The sequence below is a fragment of the Triticum urartu genome, chromosome 1A (genome assembly GCF_056163025.1).
Source record: "Triticum urartu cultivar PI428250 chromosome 1A, HENAU_Tu73, whole genome shotgun sequence".
Lineage (NCBI taxonomy): Eukaryota > Viridiplantae > Streptophyta > Magnoliopsida > Poales > Poaceae > Triticum > Triticum urartu.
In genome coordinates, this window is record NC_141873.1 from 27289490 (window position 1) to 27310833 (window position 21344).

The 21344-nt window shown below is 41.6% G+C and overlaps 1 protein-coding gene, 1 non-coding gene and 1 pseudogene across 2 annotated transcripts in view; all 3 read right to left on the reverse strand.

Annotated features, from left to right (window-relative positions):
- Positions 1–4913: 4913 nt before the first annotated feature.
- Positions 4914–4997, reverse strand: LOC125526773 (small nucleolar RNA SNORD36). The gene has a single exon (XR_007291882.1). It is a non-coding gene; the product is annotated as a small nucleolar RNA SNORD36 (small nucleolar RNA).
- A 99-nt stretch (positions 4998–5096) lies between these two features.
- LOC125526774 (small nucleolar RNA SNORD36) lies at positions 5097–5181 on the reverse strand (annotated as a pseudogene).
- A 1726-nt stretch (positions 5182–6907) lies between these two features.
- Positions 6908–21344, reverse strand: part of LOC147988681 (uncharacterized) — a 28850-nt gene continuing 14413 nt past the window's right edge. The window contains exons 4-5 of the mRNA XM_087542670.1: positions 7368–7629; positions 6908–7236 (exon numbers count right to left, since the gene is read on the reverse strand). Of these exons, the coding sequence (XP_087398796.1) occupies positions 6908–7236; positions 7368–7629 (591 nt within the window). The remainder of the gene's footprint in view (positions 7237–7367; positions 7630–21344) is intronic.

Sequence of the window (21344 nt, forward strand, 5' to 3'; positions counted from 1 at the left end):
TGGTGGTCGATGAAACTGATTTTTTTGTAAGTGACATTTATATAGGAGGGGTCTTTAGCACCGGTTGGAGCCACTAACCGGTACTAAAGGCCAATTTTCGCCAGGCCAAGGGGCGGGAAACGACCCCTTTAGTACCGCTTTGTGCCACGAACCGGTACTAAAGACCCCCCCCCCTTTAGTACCGGTTGGAGCCACCAACCGGTACTAATGGTTGTGCGCTGCCACCGGCGGTGCACAATGTTTAGTCCCACCTCGCCGAGCGAAGGGCAGACGCACTGATTTATAAACCCAGCCGTGGCTGCTCCTTCGAGCTTCTCTATATAGCAGGCTTCTGGGCCTAACTAGGGCGCGCTGCCCTGTGAGTCTGCTGGCCCATCTGGGCCTGCATTTGCACACCCTAGGTCTGGCAGGCCCACTGGGCAGCGCGCCAACAAATTTTTATATAGTTTTTTCTTTTCTGCATTATTTATTTTCTTCTATTTATATTGGAGTAATTTTTTATATAGTTTTTTTCTTTTCTGCATTATTTATTTTCTTCTATTTATTTTTTAGTAATTTTTTGTATAGTTTTTTTATTTTCTGTATTATTTCTTTTCTTCTATTTATTTTCTTTTATTTCCAGTTTGTACACGAAGTGCGTCCAGTTTTTGCCGTGACCCTCTCTACTCTTTCGCACATGCTATGCCGGTGAAATGATGATACCATGTCAAGTTTCAACATTTTCAGAATTCATTTTGTAGTGATTTTCAATTTCACGGTCATTTAGCTCTCTAAACTATTAGGTAAATGACCGAAAAACAACAAATGATGTCAGAACATGTTGGAAATTGATGACGTCGCTTCGAATGCTGCATACTAAACACAAAAGAAGTCCGGAGTTCAAATAAGTTTAAAAAACATTGAAGTGCCCGTGTAACAGATGAGTTCTCGTCCAAAACCCTGATACTCCGAAAGAGTTTGTCCAGTTTGTACACGAAGTGCGTCCAGTTTTTGCCGTGACCCTCTCTACTCTTTCACATATGCTATGCGGGTGAAATGATGATACCATGCCAAGTTTCAACATTTTCAGAATTCATTTTGTAGTGATTTTCAATTTCACGGTCATTTAGCTCTCTAAACAATTAGGTAAATGACCGAAAAACAACAAATGATGCAGAACATGTTGGAAATTGATGACGTCGCTTTGAATGCTGCATACTGAACACAAAAGAAGTCTGGAGTTCAAATAAGTTTAAAAAACATTGAACTGCCCGTGTAACAGATGAGTTCTCGTCCGAAACCCTGATACTCTGAAAGAGTTTGTCCAGTTTGTACACGAAGTGCGTCCAGTTTTTGCCGTGACCCTCTCTACTCTTTCGCACATGCTATGCGGGTGAAATGATGATACCATGCCAAGTTTCAACATTTTCAGAATGCATTTTGTAGTGATTTTCAATTTCACGGTCATTTAGCTCTCTAAACAATTAGGTAAATGACGGAAAAACAACAAATGATATCAGAACATGTTGGAAATTGATGACGTCACTTTGAATGCTGCATACTGAACATAAAAGAAGTCCGGAGTTCAAATAATTTTAAAAAACATTGAATTGCCCGTGTAACAGATGAGTTCTCGTCCGAAACCCTGATACTCCGAAAGAGTTTGTCCAGTTTGTACACGAAGTGCGTCCAGTTTTTTCCGTGACCCTCTCTACTCTTTCGCACATGCTATGCGGGTGAAATGATGATACCATGACAAGTTTCAACATTTTCAGAATTCATTTTGTAGTGATTTTCAATTTCACGGTCATTTAGCTCTCTAAACAATTAGGTAAATGACCGAAAAATAACAAATGATCTCAGAACATGTTGGAAATTGATGACGTCGCTTTGAATGCTGCATACTGAACACAAAAGAAGTCTGGAGTTCAAATAAGTTATTAAAAATAAAAAATAGGTGCATTGCTGGTTAATTTGCTTCAAGCCTTTCGGAATAGTGTAGACTACACTGCACATAGCTCAGTGCAATCTATGCTATTTCGAAAGGCTTGAAGCTAATCAATATGCAGGTGAGCATTGCGCCTCTTCGTCATTGTCTGTGCACTCACGGCTTATAAATTGCTCATACTGCCTCTCTCTTGGCGAGGTGGGACTAAAATTCAGCTTACTAAGAAACTCTAGTACCGGTTCATGGCATGAACCGGTACTAAAGGTCTTCGTGGGGGCCCCAGCCTGACCATAGCCTAACACAACCTCATTAGTACCGGTTCGTGGCATGAACCGGCACTAAAGGTTTCCCACAAACCGGTACTAATGATGCCCGCCCGCCTAGCTGTTGGAACCGGCACTAATGGTCACATTAGTGCCGACTCAAATTCAAACCAGCACTAATGTGCTTCACATTTGACCCTTTTTCTACTAGTGCTAAGAGATCAATGATCAATTGTTGTGTCTCCAAGGGGTGCCCCCTCCCTGTATATAAATGATTGGAGGAGGGGGAGGGGCCAGCCTCGTATGGCGCGCCCCATGAGGAGTCCTACTCCTCCCTTCCAAGTAGGAGTAGGAGAGGAGAAGGAAGGGAGAGAAGGAGAGAAGGAAAGGGTGCATCGCCCCCCCCTCCTTGTCCAATTCATACTAGAGGGGGAGGGGACGCGCGGCTGCCCTGGCCGCCCCTCCTCTTCTCCCACTAAGGCCCATTAGGCCCAATATATTCCCCGGGGGTTCCGGTAACCCCCCGGTACTCCGGTATACGTCTGAAACCTTCCGAAACACTTCCGATGTCCGTACATAGTCGTCCAATATATCGATCTTTATGTCTCGACCATTTCGAGACTCCTCGTCATGTCCGTGATCATATCCGGGACTCGAACTACCTTCGGTACATCAAAACACAAAAAATCATAATACCGATCATCACAGAACTTTAAGCATGTGGACCCTACGGGTTCGAGAACTATGTAGACATGACCGAGACACGTCTCCGGTCAATAACCAATAGAGGAACCTGGATGCTCATATTGGTTCCTACATATTCTACGAAGATCTTTATCGGTCAAACCACATAACAACATACGTTGTTCCTTTGTCACACTACAAGAAATATGTCAACTTGTGACCCTCACTATTGGTCTCTAAAAGGTCATTGATTTTCATTTGCGACCTTTTTTTGACCAAAAACATAAGGTCAAAAGCTGGCGGTCGTAAACTGAAATTAACGACCTTCTCTGTGAGAAGGTCGTGGAATTCGACGACCAAAACCGAAGGTCGTTGATTCTATGACCTTCTGTTTTGGTCGCTAGCTCTGTGCCCAGGCCACGTCGGATCCGACATGGCAAAATTGCGACCAAATGAAAAGGTCATTGATAAGATTCAGCCCGGTCCAATTCGACACTTTACATGGGCCGAGCCCAACAATTCAGCCTATTTGTGTTTTTTCTCATATTAATTTTGGTCGGGTAGATAGGCCAAGCCCAACATTTCAGCCTTGTTATTTTTGGGCCTAGGCCTTTTTGTTTTCTTGGCCTTCACCTTTTCACAATTGATTTTTAAGCGATTTTATTCATTTTCCTGAATTGTTTGATTTGTGGCCTTTTTAGGGCCCAAGTAGTATTTGTTTCATTTCTGATGTATCAGCAATTAATGAACTGGTCCTCAAAAAAACAATAAATAATCAACATTTCCAATATTTCAATCACCCAAATTTTCACAAATGGCGACCAAAATGAGTATATTATATATATTACAATCATCCATAGTTCACATCATCTAGTAATTTACAACACCCAGGAAGTGCAAACACCTAGGAACATCAAGGAACATCTCTAAAGTAAACACCCAGGAACACCCAGGAATAAACACCCAGGAACATAAAACACCTAGGAAGATAAAACTAGCTACAAAGATGAAGTGTTCCCTTCTTCGAACTTCTTTAGCCTAGAGCTCCTATAGAAGAGAGGAAATTATGTTATCATGGCTGTCAATGAAAGCAATATCTTCCAACAAAGAACAACTAGGAAAAGAATAATGAACAGAATAATAAACAGATACACAAGCAGCTAGGAGCATGGATAACAATAGTATACTGTTGCTGAGGCATTAGTATGGATAACAGAACAATGAAGTATGGATAACAGGAACAACAGCTAATATAGTATACTACTGCCGAGGCATTAGTATAATGAACAGAACTTCCTGAAGTATACTGCTGCTGCTGAGTTTGCATTAGTTTACAAATCTTACAGAATAATTTGTTTATGCTAGGAATGCATCAGTTTGTACAATACTATAAAGGGCAAATAAAACAACAGAATTGCATAGGGCAAATAAAACGTTTTAACCTGCTGTTGTTCTACACTTCAACATGGATAACAAATCTAACAACGATGGTTGTCGTCATCCTTGCATTGGCTAGTTAAAACTTAGAGCAGCAGAGCAAATAGGTGTATTACGCAGACAAACAGGGGTGCTCCTGTTGGGTTGCAACATGAAAGAGCCAGGTTTTTATTACTGCTAAAAAATACTTAGCAACCACAACAAATTATGATCAAAGGAATGGCAACGAATCTAAGGTTTTATTTTTGGTAAAATATCCAAGGTTGAGAAATCCAAAAATGCAAAAAACACCGATCAATTGTAGTTGTTTAACCATCACCACACTAACGAACATGTGTTCAAGAGAGTTGTTTGATCCAAAGAATTGAAGACAAATAAATGAAAGAGAAATGTTTCAATTCTATTCAGAAGTATAGTCCAAGCAATATCTGACTTATGATGAAATGCATAGGTCCAGCCGATGACTACACAGCAACAACTACTTCAGAATTGGCTGGAGAAATGCTTATCCTTTTTATTCTTCAACGACGTAAAAAGAAATGCCAACACAGCACCATCAACAACAGACTCTCACCCAACTAATATACTAGAACTATATCAACCAAGCATCAGTTTTAAAAAGCTCGGTTTAAGATACTTCAATGACGTAAAATCTCAGTAGCATCTCCTTGTAACATCATATGCTCAGCTGACAAACGATTCACATGCAACTCCTCTACATTATATCACACCAACATACGGAGCTGCATCTCTAGATGAGGAACAAAAAAACGTTGATGGCATGCTAAGCATCAGTTTTAAAAAGCTCAATTTTAGATCATCAAAGATCGGAAAGGCCGCAGCGGTCTAAATGTTTCACATCCTCTGCCAAGCACAACATCATCATCATCACGGAAAGGCCGCAGCGGTCTAAACAGTCAGCTATCCAAAAAAACATAGTGACCCACATCACCATTGAGCTACTGTGAGCATGTAAGGACCAGATACAATGCAGAGCTACTAAGCAAATGGGATCGGGCAGAAGGGCAAAGAGAGGGAGGTGGCTACCTTCTCCACAGGGGAACTTCCTGGTGGTGATGTTGAGCAGCATCCTGACTGGGCCCTTGACCTTCAGCTGCTTCTCCTTGGCACCCTTCACCAGATCTGAGGTCACTGTTCAACACACGCACGCACAAACGCATCAGATCGGAGGCGCACAAATCCAGCCTCATCCAACCAAGCACTAACAAACACATGAATGATACTAACATAAGCCATATAGTACTCTTGGAAGTGTGCAGTGAATACAATGAGGAATGTTTGTTTGGTCAAGGATGGGTCAGGCACCCTTGATCACAAGACGGGGCAGCCCAGGTTGTTGATGCAGTACTTGCTCATACTACCCAAGAACATCCTGTTCAACCAAAGGAACCGGATCAGCTTGTTTCTTTCATACGCGAAAGGTGACGCCTATCACACAAGCAGGCAGGCAACTGTCCTAGAAACTTCATGATCTAAATAGATTACAAGATGAACTCCCGGAAAAAAATCGCTAAATGAACTGATCTAGAAGGTTACTACAGTGCTACTACATGGCTGCACTAAAGAATGTGAAGATGCAGTTCTAGATACGTAGGATTTGAATCAATTTTGGCTGTACAAGTAGAGTTCTTCACTGTGACCGTGAGAGATTTCCATGAAGCAGTGCAAGTCAGTTTTCAGTAGCTACTACTAAGACAGACTGCCTGAATAGTTCTATCCGCGGCATTCAGTTCTATGGAAAGAAAAATGCTATGCCAAGGCGCAAATGCGCTACAGATCAAGAGAAATTTATCTATACACATGCAGTTTCATGTATGCAGGAGCAGATGTAACACATACTTCACACTGTATCAGATTCATAATGACACATCCTAGCAAAACTGAAGCTAATTTCGATCACGCAATTGCCTCCATGGGCAAAGCTCTGTAGCAGGCTTGCCTGGCCACTCAGACAATATCCTCGATCTGCAAGGGCAAGAACAAGAGTAAGTTTTGGTCACGGTAATAACATGATGATATAAAAAATGATTGGCGGATGGTGAAATGTACACAAGACAGCATGTTTTATTGCTTCCTTCTGATTGCTCACACCAATAACATCCCGGTCCTATGTTTGCAGTACAGAAAGCCACAAAGAATTTGGTGGCAGACAGAATATTTATGCTTCCCTTTTCAATGGAGCCCCAAACCAAATACACCCTCGTCAATAATGCAAGTCCGTAGATGCAATGCAACATTGGACCACTAAATGACTATGTAAAGCATGATAATGGCCTAACTAGATCTGAGATTTCACACAAGTGGCAACTATACTAGTACAGTAGTGCACCCATGTCTCATGAAAAGCACGATCCTCGTACTGCAATTGCTTATCAGATCTAAACTACAAAACGAAATGGCTAGACATCACAGATCACATGCTTAAATTAGGAACTACGAACAGTTCATGTTCCTGATAAATTCAGAAGGGTCGCACAGATCGAAGACTAATTGCCACATTCCTGGGGGGGGGAACAATTAGACCTACACGGGAAGGTAATCCAGTAATCCGATCATGGTTCAAATTGCGCATCAATTACAGCCTAAATATTCCATACCAGAGAAGATCTGACATCGAAAGGGGCGAGAGATGGGATGAGATGGGGTATGATGAACCAGGATGCCGTGCTCGAGGCAGTAAAGTACCCAGCATACATTGCCGAACTGGATTACAGGAAGTCGCCAGGATGCCGACGCCGACGAGCGTGGCCGGCAGGATGCCGAAGACGAAGTCACCGAAGGAGATGTTGTAGCTCCGTGGCGCGCGCCGTGGTGCTCCTGCCATGGGTCGGGCGCGCGAGGACGGTCGGGCTACTCCCGCTTCTCCTCCAGAGGACTTCGCCGTGCGCTGCTCCCACGTGAGCCCTGCATGTCACCCAAGGAGAGGAGAGGAGCAATATGTTAGGAACCGCGGGAGAGGGAGGGGAGGCGCGGAGTGTCGTGCGCGTACGTGGTCGTGGCGGGGCACGCCGCCATCCTGGCCGTGGACTACCTGCCTATGGTCGCCAGGACGGCGAGACGAGGCGCTGCGCGGCAAAATCCCAAGGACGGAGTGGTTGGTTGGCTCAGAGTGGATAAGGCTAGGGGAGAACGGGAGGGAGGGAGGAGCTCGATCTCGTCTATGGTGAGGGTCGTCGATGGTGGGCGACGGTGGATCGAGATCTGAGGGAGGGAGAGGGTGACTTGGAGATGGGGATATGGGATCGAGGGGCGTGGGAGAGGGTGGAGCTGCGGCGCTTGGGGGTGGGGGTCGAGCTCCTACGGAGGGAGGTGGCCGACGCACACAGGAGGGAAGGAGGAGAGGGGAGGCGATGGGGTTCACCATGGGAGGGAGCGGGGAGGGGAGGAGGAGAGGAGAGCGAGGGGAGAAAGAAAGGAGGCGGGGGGTGAATGAAAAATGTCCACGAGGACTAGGGTTTCGGCTTAGGCGGGCTTGGGGTGAGGACAGCCGTTAGATCCGCAAAAATCCAACGGTGTTCCATCCACGATCCGCGTGAAACGCCCATGGACCAGTCAAAATGCAGTACACGCATACGATGTCATGACCATCTAAATTGGTCACGGATAACTACAAAATTGGTCATAGTTAACTAAAAATCAATTTTCTATTTTTCGAGTGCTCGAAATAAGTTTTTTTGTGAAGGACCTATAATATATTTGTTGCAAAATTGGATCAAATCATTTTTCTAAAATACTAGGTCATATTTAATTCATAGTTAACCAAATAGTTGGGTGTAAAAAGTTTTGATCCACCTCTCGTGAAAAAAACAAATTTTCGCCGATTCAGTTGGAAGCGGGTCAAATTTGAACTGTAGCTGCCTTGTAGTTTGCTCTTTATTTTTTCCAAAAATCGTTTCTAGGTACATAAGTATCTATTAAATCAGAGAAAAACCAAAAGAATTTCTAAGATTCAACCACTAGCTAGCAACGGTTATTCCCGCCGTTTTGACCGCATTTTGAAACCGGCATAAAAATTCAAACAAATCAAAAAATTGGGAAACCTTCGCATTGTGTCGTTATATGTGGCCAAGTTCCCAGGAAAAATAACAAACTTGTAATACGGCAATTATTTTTAAAAAGTGTTCTCAGAAACGAGCTATCAAGTGTGGAGATCAATGGCTTTCAGGCCAAATGATCAATTTAAGGCCACATTCATGGCATAGTTTGTTCAAATGATCTCATATTGTGCAAAAGGGTGCATATTGAAATGGCAAACAATGTTGCCTAAGGAAGTTTTCATTTTCTTTGGACGAAAAAACCATTTTCCATTTTTTGAGTGCCCAAAAGGAGGTTTTTTTGTGAAGGACCTCCCAAATAATTGTTGCAAAATTGGACCAAATCATTTTTCTAAAATACTAGGCCATATTTAATGCACAATTTACCAAATGGTTGGGTGTCAAAAGTTTTGATCCACCTCTTGTGAAAAAGACAAATTTCTGCCGATTTAATAGAAAGCGGGTCAAATTTGAACTGCGGCTGCCTCATAGTTTGCCATTTATTTTTTCCAAAAATCATTTCTAGGTACAAAAGTATCTATTTAATCAGAGAAACACCAAATAAATTCCAAGATTCAACCACTAGCTAGGAACGGTCAAGCCCGCCGTTTTGACCACATTTTGAAACAGGCATAAAAAATTCAAAAAAAATCAAAAAATTGGGAAGCCTTCGCATTGTGTCATTATATGTGACCAAGTTACCAGGAAAAATAAAAAACTTGTAATACGGCAATTATTTTTAAAAAGTGTTCTCAGAAATGAGCTATCATGCGTGGAGATTCATGGCTTTCAAGCCAAATGATCAATCTTATGGCCACATTCATGGCATAGTTTGTTCAAATGATCTCATATTTTGCACAAGGGTGCATATTGGAATTCCAAACATTGTTGCCTAAGGGACTTTTTATTTTCTTTGCATGGAAAATTCATTTTCCATTTTCCGAGTGCCCGAATTGAGTTCTTTTTGTGAAGGACCTACCATATATTTGTTGCAAAATTGGACCAAATCAATTTTGTAAAATACTAGGCCATATTTGATTCACAATTGACCAAATGTTTGTGTGTCAAAAGCCTTGATCCACCTCTGGTGAAAAAGACAAATTCCCGCCGATTCAGTAGGAAGCGGGTCAAATTTGAACTGCAGCTGCCTCATGGTTTGCTCTTTATTTTTTTCAAGAAATCATTTCTAGATACATAAGTATGTATTTAATCAGAGAAATATTAAACTTTTTCCAAGATTCAACCACTAGTTAGGAACGGTCAAACCCGCCGTTTTCATCGCATTTCGAAACGGGCTTAAAAAATATAAAAAATATAAAAAATTGGGAAACCTTCGCATTGTGTCATTATATGTGATCGGTTGGCCAGCGCGACCAATTTCGATGATCGTGTACCTTTCATCCGAGCGCAACTTTCTCTTCGGGCCTCGTCTTGTTACCGAAGTGTTGCTCGATCCGGAGGGCTATACAAGAAGAAAAAGAAGAGAGTTAATATGTGTACATACCAAAAACAATTAATGCTTAATTAATATATATATATATACCTGGCCGGACTCCGTTCGGTCACCGAAGCCGTCATCACGGTGTCCTCCCCCCTCCATTCGGTCACCGGAGCCGTCATCACGGTGTCCTTCCCCCTCCATTCGGTCACCGGAACCGTCATCATGGTGTCCTTCCTCCTTCATTGTTTGATCATCGTTGTAGCCTGCTTATTCATCCTGTCTTTCCAGACCATCGGTGCATGTGTCGTTGAAAACCACAAGACGGCATCACTTCCGTGTCCGATTATCTCCCCCAACATCGCTTCTTGTGCTTCGTCTCGGGGGTGTGGATCCATAGTTTCTGCAAATATTTACAACATGGCAATTATTATTCAAAAATGACAGATGGATATATTAGTGGCAAACGTTGAACTAGCTAGCTAAGCACAATAAGGAATCATATTAGTGGCCTGGACTCGACGCTTCTCTAGGGTTTGGGATGGCCTCGACGACAACGCTCTTTTAACTTGGTAAATTTGGGTGGCCTCAAGAGAGTTTGTCGATAGGGTAGGGGCGCAGAGGGAGGGGGTAGGAGATCGGCATCATTTTTTTCTAGGGTTTGGGTGTCATCGAGAGTTTTAGTCGAGCGAGAGGGCCGGGGGGGTGCTCCCGTGGTATATATATCGACCGCCCCTCATGTCAAAGTTATCCGGGAGGGGGTTATATCGACAACGATGACATACATACATTCAACGTACGGCACCTCCGCGTTCAGCACACGTTCAGCTCGGTGACGTCCCGCGAACTCACGATCCAGTAGAGCTTTGGGAAGAGCTTCGTCGGCACGACGGCGTGGTGACGGTGTTGATGAAGCTACCGACGCAGGGCTTCGCCTAAGCACCGCTATGATATGACCGAGGTGGATTATGGTGGAGGGGGCCACCACACACGGCTAAGAGATCAATGATCAATTGTTGTGTCTCCAAGGGGTCCCCCCTCCCTGTATATAAAGGATTGGAGGAGAGGGAGGGGGGCCGGCCTCCGATGGCGTGCCCCATGAGGAGTCCTACTCCCACCGGGAGTAGGACCCCCCTTCCAAGTAGGAGTAGGAGAGGAGAAGGAAGGGAGAGAAGGAAAGGGGGGTGCCTCCCTCCCTCCTTGTCCAATTCGTACTAGAGGTGGAGGGGCCGCGCGGCTGCCCTGGCCGCCCCTCCTCTTCTCCCACTAAGGCCCAATATACTCCACAGGGGGTTCCGGTAACCCCCCGGTACTCCGGTATATGTCCGAAACCTCCCAAAACACTTCCTGTGTCCGAATATAGTCGTCCAATATATCGATCTTTATGTATCGACCATTTCAAGACTCCTCGTCATGTCCGTGATCATATCTGGGATTCCGAACTACCTTCGGTACATCAAAACACAAAAACTCATAATACCGATCGTCACAGATCTTTAAGCGTGCGGACCCTACGGGTTCGAGAACTATGTATACATGACCGAGACACGTCTCCGGTCAATAACCAATAGCGGAACCTGGATGCTCATATTGGTTCCTACATATTCTACGAAGATCTTTATCGGTCAAACCACATAACAACATACGTTGTTCCCTTTGTCATCGGTATGTTACTTGCCCGAGATTCGATCATCGGTATCTCAATACCTAGTTCAATCTCGTTACCAGCAAGTCTATTTACTCGTTCCGCAATGCATCATCATGTAACTAAATCATTAGTCACATTGCTTGCAAGGCTTATAATGATGTGCATTACCGAGAGGGCCCATAGATACTTCTCCAACAATCGGAGTGACAAATTCTATTCTCGATCTATGCCAACTCAATGAACACCATCAGAGACACCTGTAGAGCACCTTTATAATCACCCAGTTATGTTGTGACGTTTGGTAGCACACAAAGGGTTCTTCCGGTAATCGGGAGTTGCGTAATCTCATAGTCATAGGAACATGTATAAGTCATGAAGAAAGCAATAGCAGTAAACTAAATGATCAAGTGCTAAGTTAACGGAATGGGTCATGCCAATCACATCATTCTTCTAATGATGTGATCCCGTTAATCAAATGACAACTCATGTCTATGGCTAGGAAACTCAACCATCTTTGATCAACGAGCTAGTCAAGTATAGGCATACTAGTGACACTATGTTTGTCTATGTATTCACACATGTATTATGTTTCCGGTTAATACAATTCTAGCATGAATAATAAACATTTATCATGATATGTGGAAATAAATAATAACTTTATTATTGCCTCTAGGGCATATTTCCTTCAGTCTCCCACTTGCACAAGAGTCAATAATCTAGATTACACAGTAATGATTCTAACATCCATGGAGTCTTGGTGTTGATCATGTTTTGCTCGTGGAAGAGGCTTAGTCAATGGGTCTGCAGCATTCAGCTCCGTATGTATCTTGCAAATCTCTATGTCTACCACCTGGACTTGATCCCGGATGGAATTGAAGCGTCTCTTGATGTGCTTGGTTCTCTTGTGAAATCTGGATTCCTTTGCCAAGGCAATTGCACCAGTATTGTCACAAAAGATATTCATTGGACCCGATGCACTAGGTATGACACCTAGATCGGATATGAACTCCTTCATCCAGACTCCTTCATTTGTTGCTTCCGAAGCAGCTATGTACTCCGCTTCACAGGTAGATCCTACCACAACGCTTTGTTTAGAACTTCTCCAACTAACAGCTCCACCGTTCAATATAAACACGTATCCGGTTTGCGATTTACAATCGTCTAGATCAGTGTCAAAGCTTGCATCGACGTAACCATTTACGACGAGCTCTTTGTCACCTTCATAAACGAGAAACATATCCTTAGTCCTTTTCAGGTATTTCAGGATGTTCTTGACCGTTGTCTAGTGATCCACTCCTAGATTACCTTGGTACCTCCCTGCTAAACTAATAGCAAGGCACACATCAGGTCTGGTACACAGCATTGCATACATGATAGAGCCTATGGCTGAAGCATAGGGAACACTTTTCATTTTCTCTTTATCTTCTATGGTGGTCGGGCATTGAGTCTTACTCAACTTCACACCTTGTAACACAGACAAGAACCCTTTCTTTGCTTGATCCATTTTGAACTTCTTCAAAACTTTATCAAGGTATGTGCTTTTTGAAAGTCCAATTAAGCGTCTTGATCTATCTCTATAGATCTTGATGCCCAATATATAAGCAACTTCTCTGAGGTCATTCATTGAAAAACTCTTATTCAAGTATCCTTTTATGCTATCCAAAAATTCTATATCATTTCAAAATCAACAATATGGCATCCACATATAATATTAGAAATGGTACAGAGCTCCCACTCTCTTTCTTGTAAATACAGGCTTCTCCAAAAGTCTGTATAAAACCATATGCTTTGATCACACTATCAAAACATTTATTCCAACTCCGAGAGGCTTGCACTAGTCCATCAATGGATCGCTGGAGCGTGCACACTTTGTTATCACCCTTTGGATCGAAAAAACCTTATGGTTGCATCATATACAACTCTTCTTCCAGAAATCCATTCAGGAATGCAGTTTTGACATCCATTTGCCAAATTTCATAATCATAAAATGCATCAATTGCTAACATGATTCGGGCAGACTTAAGCATCGCTACAGGTGAGAAAGTCTCATCATAGTCAACCCCTTGAACTTGTCGAAAACCTTTCGCAACAAGTGGAGCTTTGTATATAGTAACATTACCGTCAGTGCCAGTCTTCTTCTTGAAGATCCATTTATTCTCGATGGCTTGCCGATCATCGGGCAAGTCAACCAAAGTCCACACTTTGTTCTCATACATGGATCCCATCTCAGATTTCATGGCCTCAAGCCATTTTGCGGAATCTGGGCTCACCATTGCTTCTTCATAGTTCGTAGGTTCACCATGGTCAAGTAACATGACTTCTAGAACAGCATTACCATACCACTCTGGTGTGGATCTTACTCTAGTTGACCTACGAGGTTCGATAGTAACTTGATCTGAAGTTTCATGATCATCATCATTAGCTTCCTCACTAATTGGTGTAGGTGTCACAGGAACCAGTTTCTGTGATGAACTACTTTCCAATAAGGGAGCAGGTACAATTACCTCATCAAGTTCTACTTTCGTCCCACTCACTTCTTTCGAGAGAAACTCCTTCTCTAAGGATCCATTCTTAGCAACAAATGTCTTGCCTTCGGATCTGTGATAGAAGGTGTACCCAATAGTTTCCTTTGGGTATCCTATGAAGATGCATTTCTCTAATTTGGGTTCGAGCTTATCAGGTTGAAGTTTTTTCACATAAGCATCGCAACCCCAAATTTTATGAAACGTCAACTTTGGTTTCTTGCCAAACCACAGTTCATAAGGCGTCATCTCAATGGATTTCAATGGTGCCCTATTTAACGTGAATGCAGCCGTCTCTAAAGCATAACCCCAAAACGATAGCACTAAATCAGTAAGAGACATCATAGATCGCACCATATCTAGTAAAGTACGATTACGACGTTTGGACACACCATTACGCTGTGGTGTTCCGTGTAGCGTGAGTTGCAAAACTATTCCACATTGTTTCAAATGCATACCAAACTCGTAACTCAAATATTCTCCTCCACGATTAGATCGTAGAAACATTATTTTCTCGTTACGATGATTTTCCACTTGACTCTGAAATTCTTTGAACTTTTCAAATGTTTTAGACTTATGTTTCATTAAGTAGATATACCCATATCTGCTCAAATCATCTGTGAAGGTGAGAAAATAATGATGCCCGCCGTGAGCCTCAGTATTCATTGGACCACATACATCAGTATCTATGATTTCCAATAAATCTGTTGCTCGCTCCATTGTTCCGGAGAACGGCATTTTAGTCATCTTGCCCATGAGGCATGGTTCGGAAGTACCAAGTGATTCATAATCAAGAGTTTGAAGAAGTCCATCAGTATGGAGTTTCTTCATGCGCTTTACACCAATATGACCTAAACGGCAGTGTCACAAATAAGTTGCACTATCATTATCAATGCTGCATCTTTTGGCTTCAACATTATGAATATGTGTATTACTACTATCGAGATTCAACACAAATAGACCATTCCTCAAGAGTGCATGACCATAAAAGATATTACTCATATAAATAGAACAACCATTATTCTCATATTTAAATGAATAATCGTCTCGCATCAAACAAGATCCAGATATAATGTTCATGCTTAACGCTGGCACCAAATAACAATTATTCAGGTCTAAAATTAATCCTGAAGGTAGATGTAGAGGTAGCGTGCCGACGACGATCACATCGACTTTGGAACCATTTCCCACACGCATCGTCACCTCGTCCTTAGCTAATCTTCGCTCAATCTGTAGTCCCTGTTTCGAGTTGCTACTGCGAGCTCTAGTAAGGTACACATCAATAACATGTATATCACATATACCTTTGTTCACCTTACCATCCTTCTTATCCGCAAATACTTGGGGCAGTTCCACTTCCAGTGACCAGTCTATTTGCAGTAGAAGCACTCAGTCTCAGGCTTAGGTCTAGACTTGGGTTTCTTCTCCTGAGCAGCAACTTGTTTGCCGTTCTTTTTGAAGTTCCTCTTTCTTCTTCCCTTTGCCTTTTTTTCTAGAAACTGGTGGTCTTGTTGACCATCAACACTTGATGCTCCTTCTTGATTTCTACCTCCGCAGCCTTTAGCATTGCGAAGAGCTCGGGAATTGTCTTATCCATCCCTTCCATATTATAGTTCATCACGAAGCTCTTGTAGCTTCATGGCAGTGATTGAAGAATTCTATCAATGACACTATCATCCAGCAGATTAACTCCCAATTGAATCAACTGATTGTAGTACCCAGACATTCTGAGTATATATTCACTGACAGAACTATTCGCCTCCATCTTGCAGCTGTAGAACTTATTGGAGACTTCATATCTCTCAGACCGGGCATTTTCTTGAAATATCAACTTCAACTCCTGGAACATCTCATATGCTCCATGACGTTCAAAACGTCATTGAGGTCCCGGTTCTAAGCCGTAAAGCATGGCACACTGAACTATCGAGTAGTCATCAGCTTTGCTCTGCCAGCAGTAGCATCTACAGCAGGCCTGGCACCTAGCGGTGCTTCCAGGACGTAATTCTTCTATGCAGGAATGAGGATAATCCTCAAGTTATGGACCCAGTGCATGTAATTTCTACCATCATCTTTCAACTTCGCTTTCTCAAGGAACGCATTAAAATTCAACGGAACAACAGCGCGGGCCATCTATCCACAACAACATAGAAAAGCAAAATACTATCAGGGACTAAGTTCATGATAAATTTAAGTTCAATTAGTCGTATTTACTTAAGAACTCACACTTAGATAGATATCCCTCTAATCATCTAAGTGATCACGTGATCCAAATCAACTAAACCATAACCGATCATCCCATGAAATGGAGTAGTTTTCAAAGGTGAACATCACTATGTTGATAATATCTACTATACGATTCACGCTCGACCTTTCGGTCTCAGTGTTCCGAGGCCATATTTGTATATGCTAGGCTCGTCAAGTTTAACCCGAGTATTCTGCGTCTGCAAAACTGGCTTGCACACGTTGTATAAGAACATTGAGCTTATCACACCCGATCATCACATGGTGTCTCAGCACGGCGAACTTTTGCAACGGTGCATTCTCAGGGAGAACACTTGTACCTTGAATTTTTTTTAGTGAGAGATCATCTTACAATGCTACCGTCAATCAAAGCAGAATAAGATGCATAAAGGATAATCATCACATGCAATCAATATAAGTGATATGATATGGCCATCATCATCTTGTGCCTTTGATCTCCATCTCCAAAGCATCGTCATGATCATTGATACGTCCCCAATGTATCAATAATTTTTGATTGTTCCATGCTATTATATTATCTGTTTTGGATGTTTACGGGCTTTACTAAACACTTTATATTATTTTTGGGACTAACCTATTAACCGGATGCCCAGCCCAAATTGTTGTTTTCTTGCCTATTTCAGTGTTTCGGAGAAAAGGAATATCAAACGGAGTCCAAACGGAATGAAACCTTCGGGAGAGTTATTTTTGGAACGGAAGCAATCAAAGAGACTTGGAGTAGACGTCGGGGAAGCTTCGAGGAAGACACAAGGCAGGGAGGCGCACCCTACCCCGCTAGGCGCGCCCCCCACTCTCGTGGGCCCCTCATGGCTCCCCTGACCGACTTCTTTCGCCTATATATGTCCATATACCATAAAAACATCGGGGAGCAGAATAGATCGGGAGTTCCGCCGCCAAAAGCCTCTGTAGCCACCGAAAACCAATCTAGACCCGTTCCAGCACCCTGCCGGAGGGGGGAATCCCTCTCCGGTGGCCATCATCATCATCCCGGCGCTCTCCATGATGAGGAGGAAGTAGTTCACCCTCGGGGCTGAGAGTATTTACTAGTAGCTATGTGTTTGATCTCTCTCTCTCTCTCGTGTTCTTGACTCGGTACGATATTGATGTATCGTGAGCTTTGCTATTATAGTTGGATCTTATGATGTTTCTCCCCCTCTACTCTCTTGTAATGGATTGAGTTTTCCCTTTGAAGTTATCTTAACGGATTGAGTCTTTAAGGATTTGAGAACACTTGATGTATGTCTTGCATGTGCTTATCTATGGTGACAATGGGATATCACGTGATCCGCTTGATGTATGTATTGGTGATCAGCTTGTGAGTTCCGTGACCTCGGGAACTTATGCATAGGGGTTGGCACACGTTTTTGTCTTGACTCTCTGATAGAAACTTTGGGGCACTCTTTGAGGTTCTATGTGTTGGTTGAATAGATGAATCTGAGATTGTGTGATGCATATCGTATAATCATACCCACGGATACTTGAGGTGACATTAGAGTATCTAGGTGACATTAGGGTTTTGGTTGATTTGTGTCTTAAGGTGTTATTCTAGTACGAAATCTTGAATATATCGATCAGAAAGAATAACTTTGAGGTGGTTTCGTACCCTACAATAATCTCTTCATTTGTTCTCCACTATTAGTGACTTTGGAGTGACTCTTGTTGCATGTTGAGGGATAGTTATATGATCTTATTATGTTATTATTATTGAGAGAACTTGCACTAGTGAAAGTATGAACCCTAGGCCTTGTTTCCTAGCATCGCAATACCATTTACGCTCATTTTTATCACTTGCTACCTTGCTATTTTTATATTTTCAGATTACAAAAACCTTTATCTACCATCCATATTGCACTTGTATCACCATCTCTTTGCCGAACTTGTGCACCTATACAATTTACCATTGTATTGGGTGTGTTGGCGACACAAGATACTCTTTGTTATTTGGTTGCAGGGTTGTTTGAGAGAGACCACATCTTCAACCTACGCCTCCCATGGATTGATAAACCTTAGGTCATCCACTTGAGGGAAATTTGCTACTGTCCTACAAACCTCTGCACTTGGAGGCCCAACAACTTCTACAAGAAGAATGTTGTGTAGTAGACATCAAGCTCTTTTCTGGCACCGTTGCCGGGGAGGTTAGCACTTGTAGGTATATCTTTAGATCTTGCAATCGAATGTTATTGTTTCTTGTTTTATCACTAGTATAGTCTATAAAATAAAAATAAAAAATGGAATTGAGGGTACCTCATATGCTTCATCTTTTTAATATCTTTCATGAAAATAAGGATTCCGATAATTGTGCCAAAATGCTAGAAGAAGAATGCATTAGAATGTTTGGCACTAAATCTTTGGATGATGAGCATGATTGCAATGTTGTTAGTATGAATTCTTTGAATACCCATGATGCTAATGATATGCAAAGCCACAAGCTTGGGGATGCTATGTTTGATGAAGATGATATTTTTGTCCCCCAAGTTTTGATGAGCAAATTTATTTTGATGATAGCATGCCTCCTATTTATGATGATTATATTGATGAATGTGGGTTTGGAAGAGTGTCAACTATAGGAAGTAATGATCCCACTATTTTGGAGGGTGTTGAATCTTATTGTGATAATTATGAAAGTGGGTTTGGAGAGGTCATGACTTTAGTTAATGTTAATCCCACTATTTTGGAAGAGTGTCAACTTTTCATACATGTGGATCGTGTTAAGAATATGTTTTGTGATAGCTATATTGTTGAATTTTCTTATGATCCTACGTGTAATTATTATGAGGGAGGAACATATGCTTGTAGGAATTGCAATAATATTGAGTTTCCTCTCTATGTGCTTAAAGTTATGAAGTTATGCTTGTTTTGCCTTCCTATGCTAGTTGATTATTGTTCCCATAAATTGTTTGCTCACAAAATCCCTATGCATAGCAAGTGGGTTAGTCTTAAATGTTCTAGTTATATTCTTCATGATGCTCTCTTTATGTTACAATTCTTATCTTTTATGTGAGCATCATTGAAATCATCATGCCTAGCTAGGGGCGTTAAACGATAGCGCTTGTTGGGAGGCAACCCAATTTTATTTTTGTTCCTTGATTTTTGTTCCTGTTTGGTAATAAATAATCTATCTAGCCTCTGTTTAGATGTGGTTTTATGTTTTAATTAGTGTTTGTGCCAAGTAGAACATTTGGGAAGACTTGGGGAAAGTCTTTGCGATCTTGCTGTAAAAAACAGAAACTTTAGCGCTCACGATATTAGCTTCCATTTTTTATTTGAGAGTGATATTTTGTTAATTATTTTTGCAGATGATTAATAGATGAATTCCTCACGTCAAGAAATTTATTTTAGAATTTTTGGGGTTCCAGAAGTATACGTTTGATCCAGATTACTACAGACTATTCTGTTTTTGACAAATTCTGTTTTCTATGTGTTGTTTGCTTATTTTGATGAATCTATGAGTAGTATCGGAGGGTATGAACCATAGAGAAGTTGGAATACAGTATATATTACACCAATATAAATTTATAATGAGTTCACAACAGTACCTAAGTGGTGATTTATTTTCTTATACGAACGGAGCTTACGAGTTTTTAGTTGAGTTTTGTGTTGTGAAGTTTTCAAGTTTTGGGTAAAGATTCGATGGATTATGAACAAGGATTGGCAAGAGCCTAAGCTTGGGGATGACCAAGGCACCCCACGGTAAAATCCAAGGACACCAAAAAGCCTAAGCTTGGGGATGCCCCGGAAGGCATCCCCTCTTTTGTCTTCGTTCATCGGTAACTTTACTTGGAGCTATATTTTTATTCACCACGTGATATGTGTTTTGCTTGGAGCATCTTGTATGATTTGAGTCTTTGCTTTTTAGTTTACCACAATCATCCTTGCTGTACACACCTTTTGAGAGAGACACACATAATTGGAATTTATTAGAATACTCTATGTGCTTCACTTATATCTTTTAGAGCACGGTGGTGGTTTTATTTTATAGAAATAATTGATCTCTCATGCTTCACTTATATATTTTGAGAGTCCTTTAGAACAGCATGGTAATTTTCTTTTGCTATAATAAAACAACTTTCATATAAGTTCATTGAATACTAAGAGAAGTTTGATACTCGATGATTGTTTTGAGATATGGAGATAGTGATATTAAAGTTTTGCTAGTTGAGTAGTTGTGAATTTGATAAATACTTGTGTTGAAGTTTGCAAGTCCAGTAGCATGCATGTATGGTAAACATTGTGTAACAAATTTGAAACATGAGGTGTTATTTGATTGTCTTCCTTATGAGTGGCGGTCGGGGACGGGCGATGGTCTTTTCCTACCAATCTATCCCCCTAGGAGAATGCGCGTAATACTTGGTTTTTGATGAATTGTAGATTTTTGCAATAAGTATGTGAGTTCTTTATGACTAATGTTGAGTCCATGGATTGTACGCACTCTCACCCTTCCATCATTGCTAGCCTCTTCGGTACCGTGCATTGCCCTTTCTCACCTTAAGAGTTGGTGCAAACTTCGCCGGTGCATCCGAACCCCGTGATATGATACGCTCTATCACACATAATCCTCCTTATATCTTCCTCAAAACAGCCACCATACCTACCTATTATGGCATTTCCATATCCATTCCGAGATATATTGCCACGCAACTTTCCACCATTCCGTTTATTACGATATGCATCATCATTGTCATATTGCCTTGCATGATCATGTAGTTGACATCGTATTTGTGGCAAAGCCACCGTTCATAATTCTTTCATACATGTCACTCATGAGTCATTTCCCGGTACACCGCCGGAGGCATTCATATAGAGTCATATCTTGTTCTAGTATCGAGTTGTAATCATTGAGTTGTAAATAAATAGAAGTGTGATGATCATCATTAATAGAGGATTGTCCCAAAAAGAAGAAGAAAAAAAGAAGAAAAAAATAAAGAAAAAAAGAGAAAGGCCAAAAAAAGGCCCAAAAAAGAAAATAAAAAGGGTCAATGCTACTATCCTTTTTTCCACACTTGTGCTTCAAAGTAGCACCATGATCTTTATGATAGAGAGTCTCTTGTTTTGTCACTTTCATATACTAGTGGGAATTTTTCATTATAGAACTTGGGTTGTATATTCCA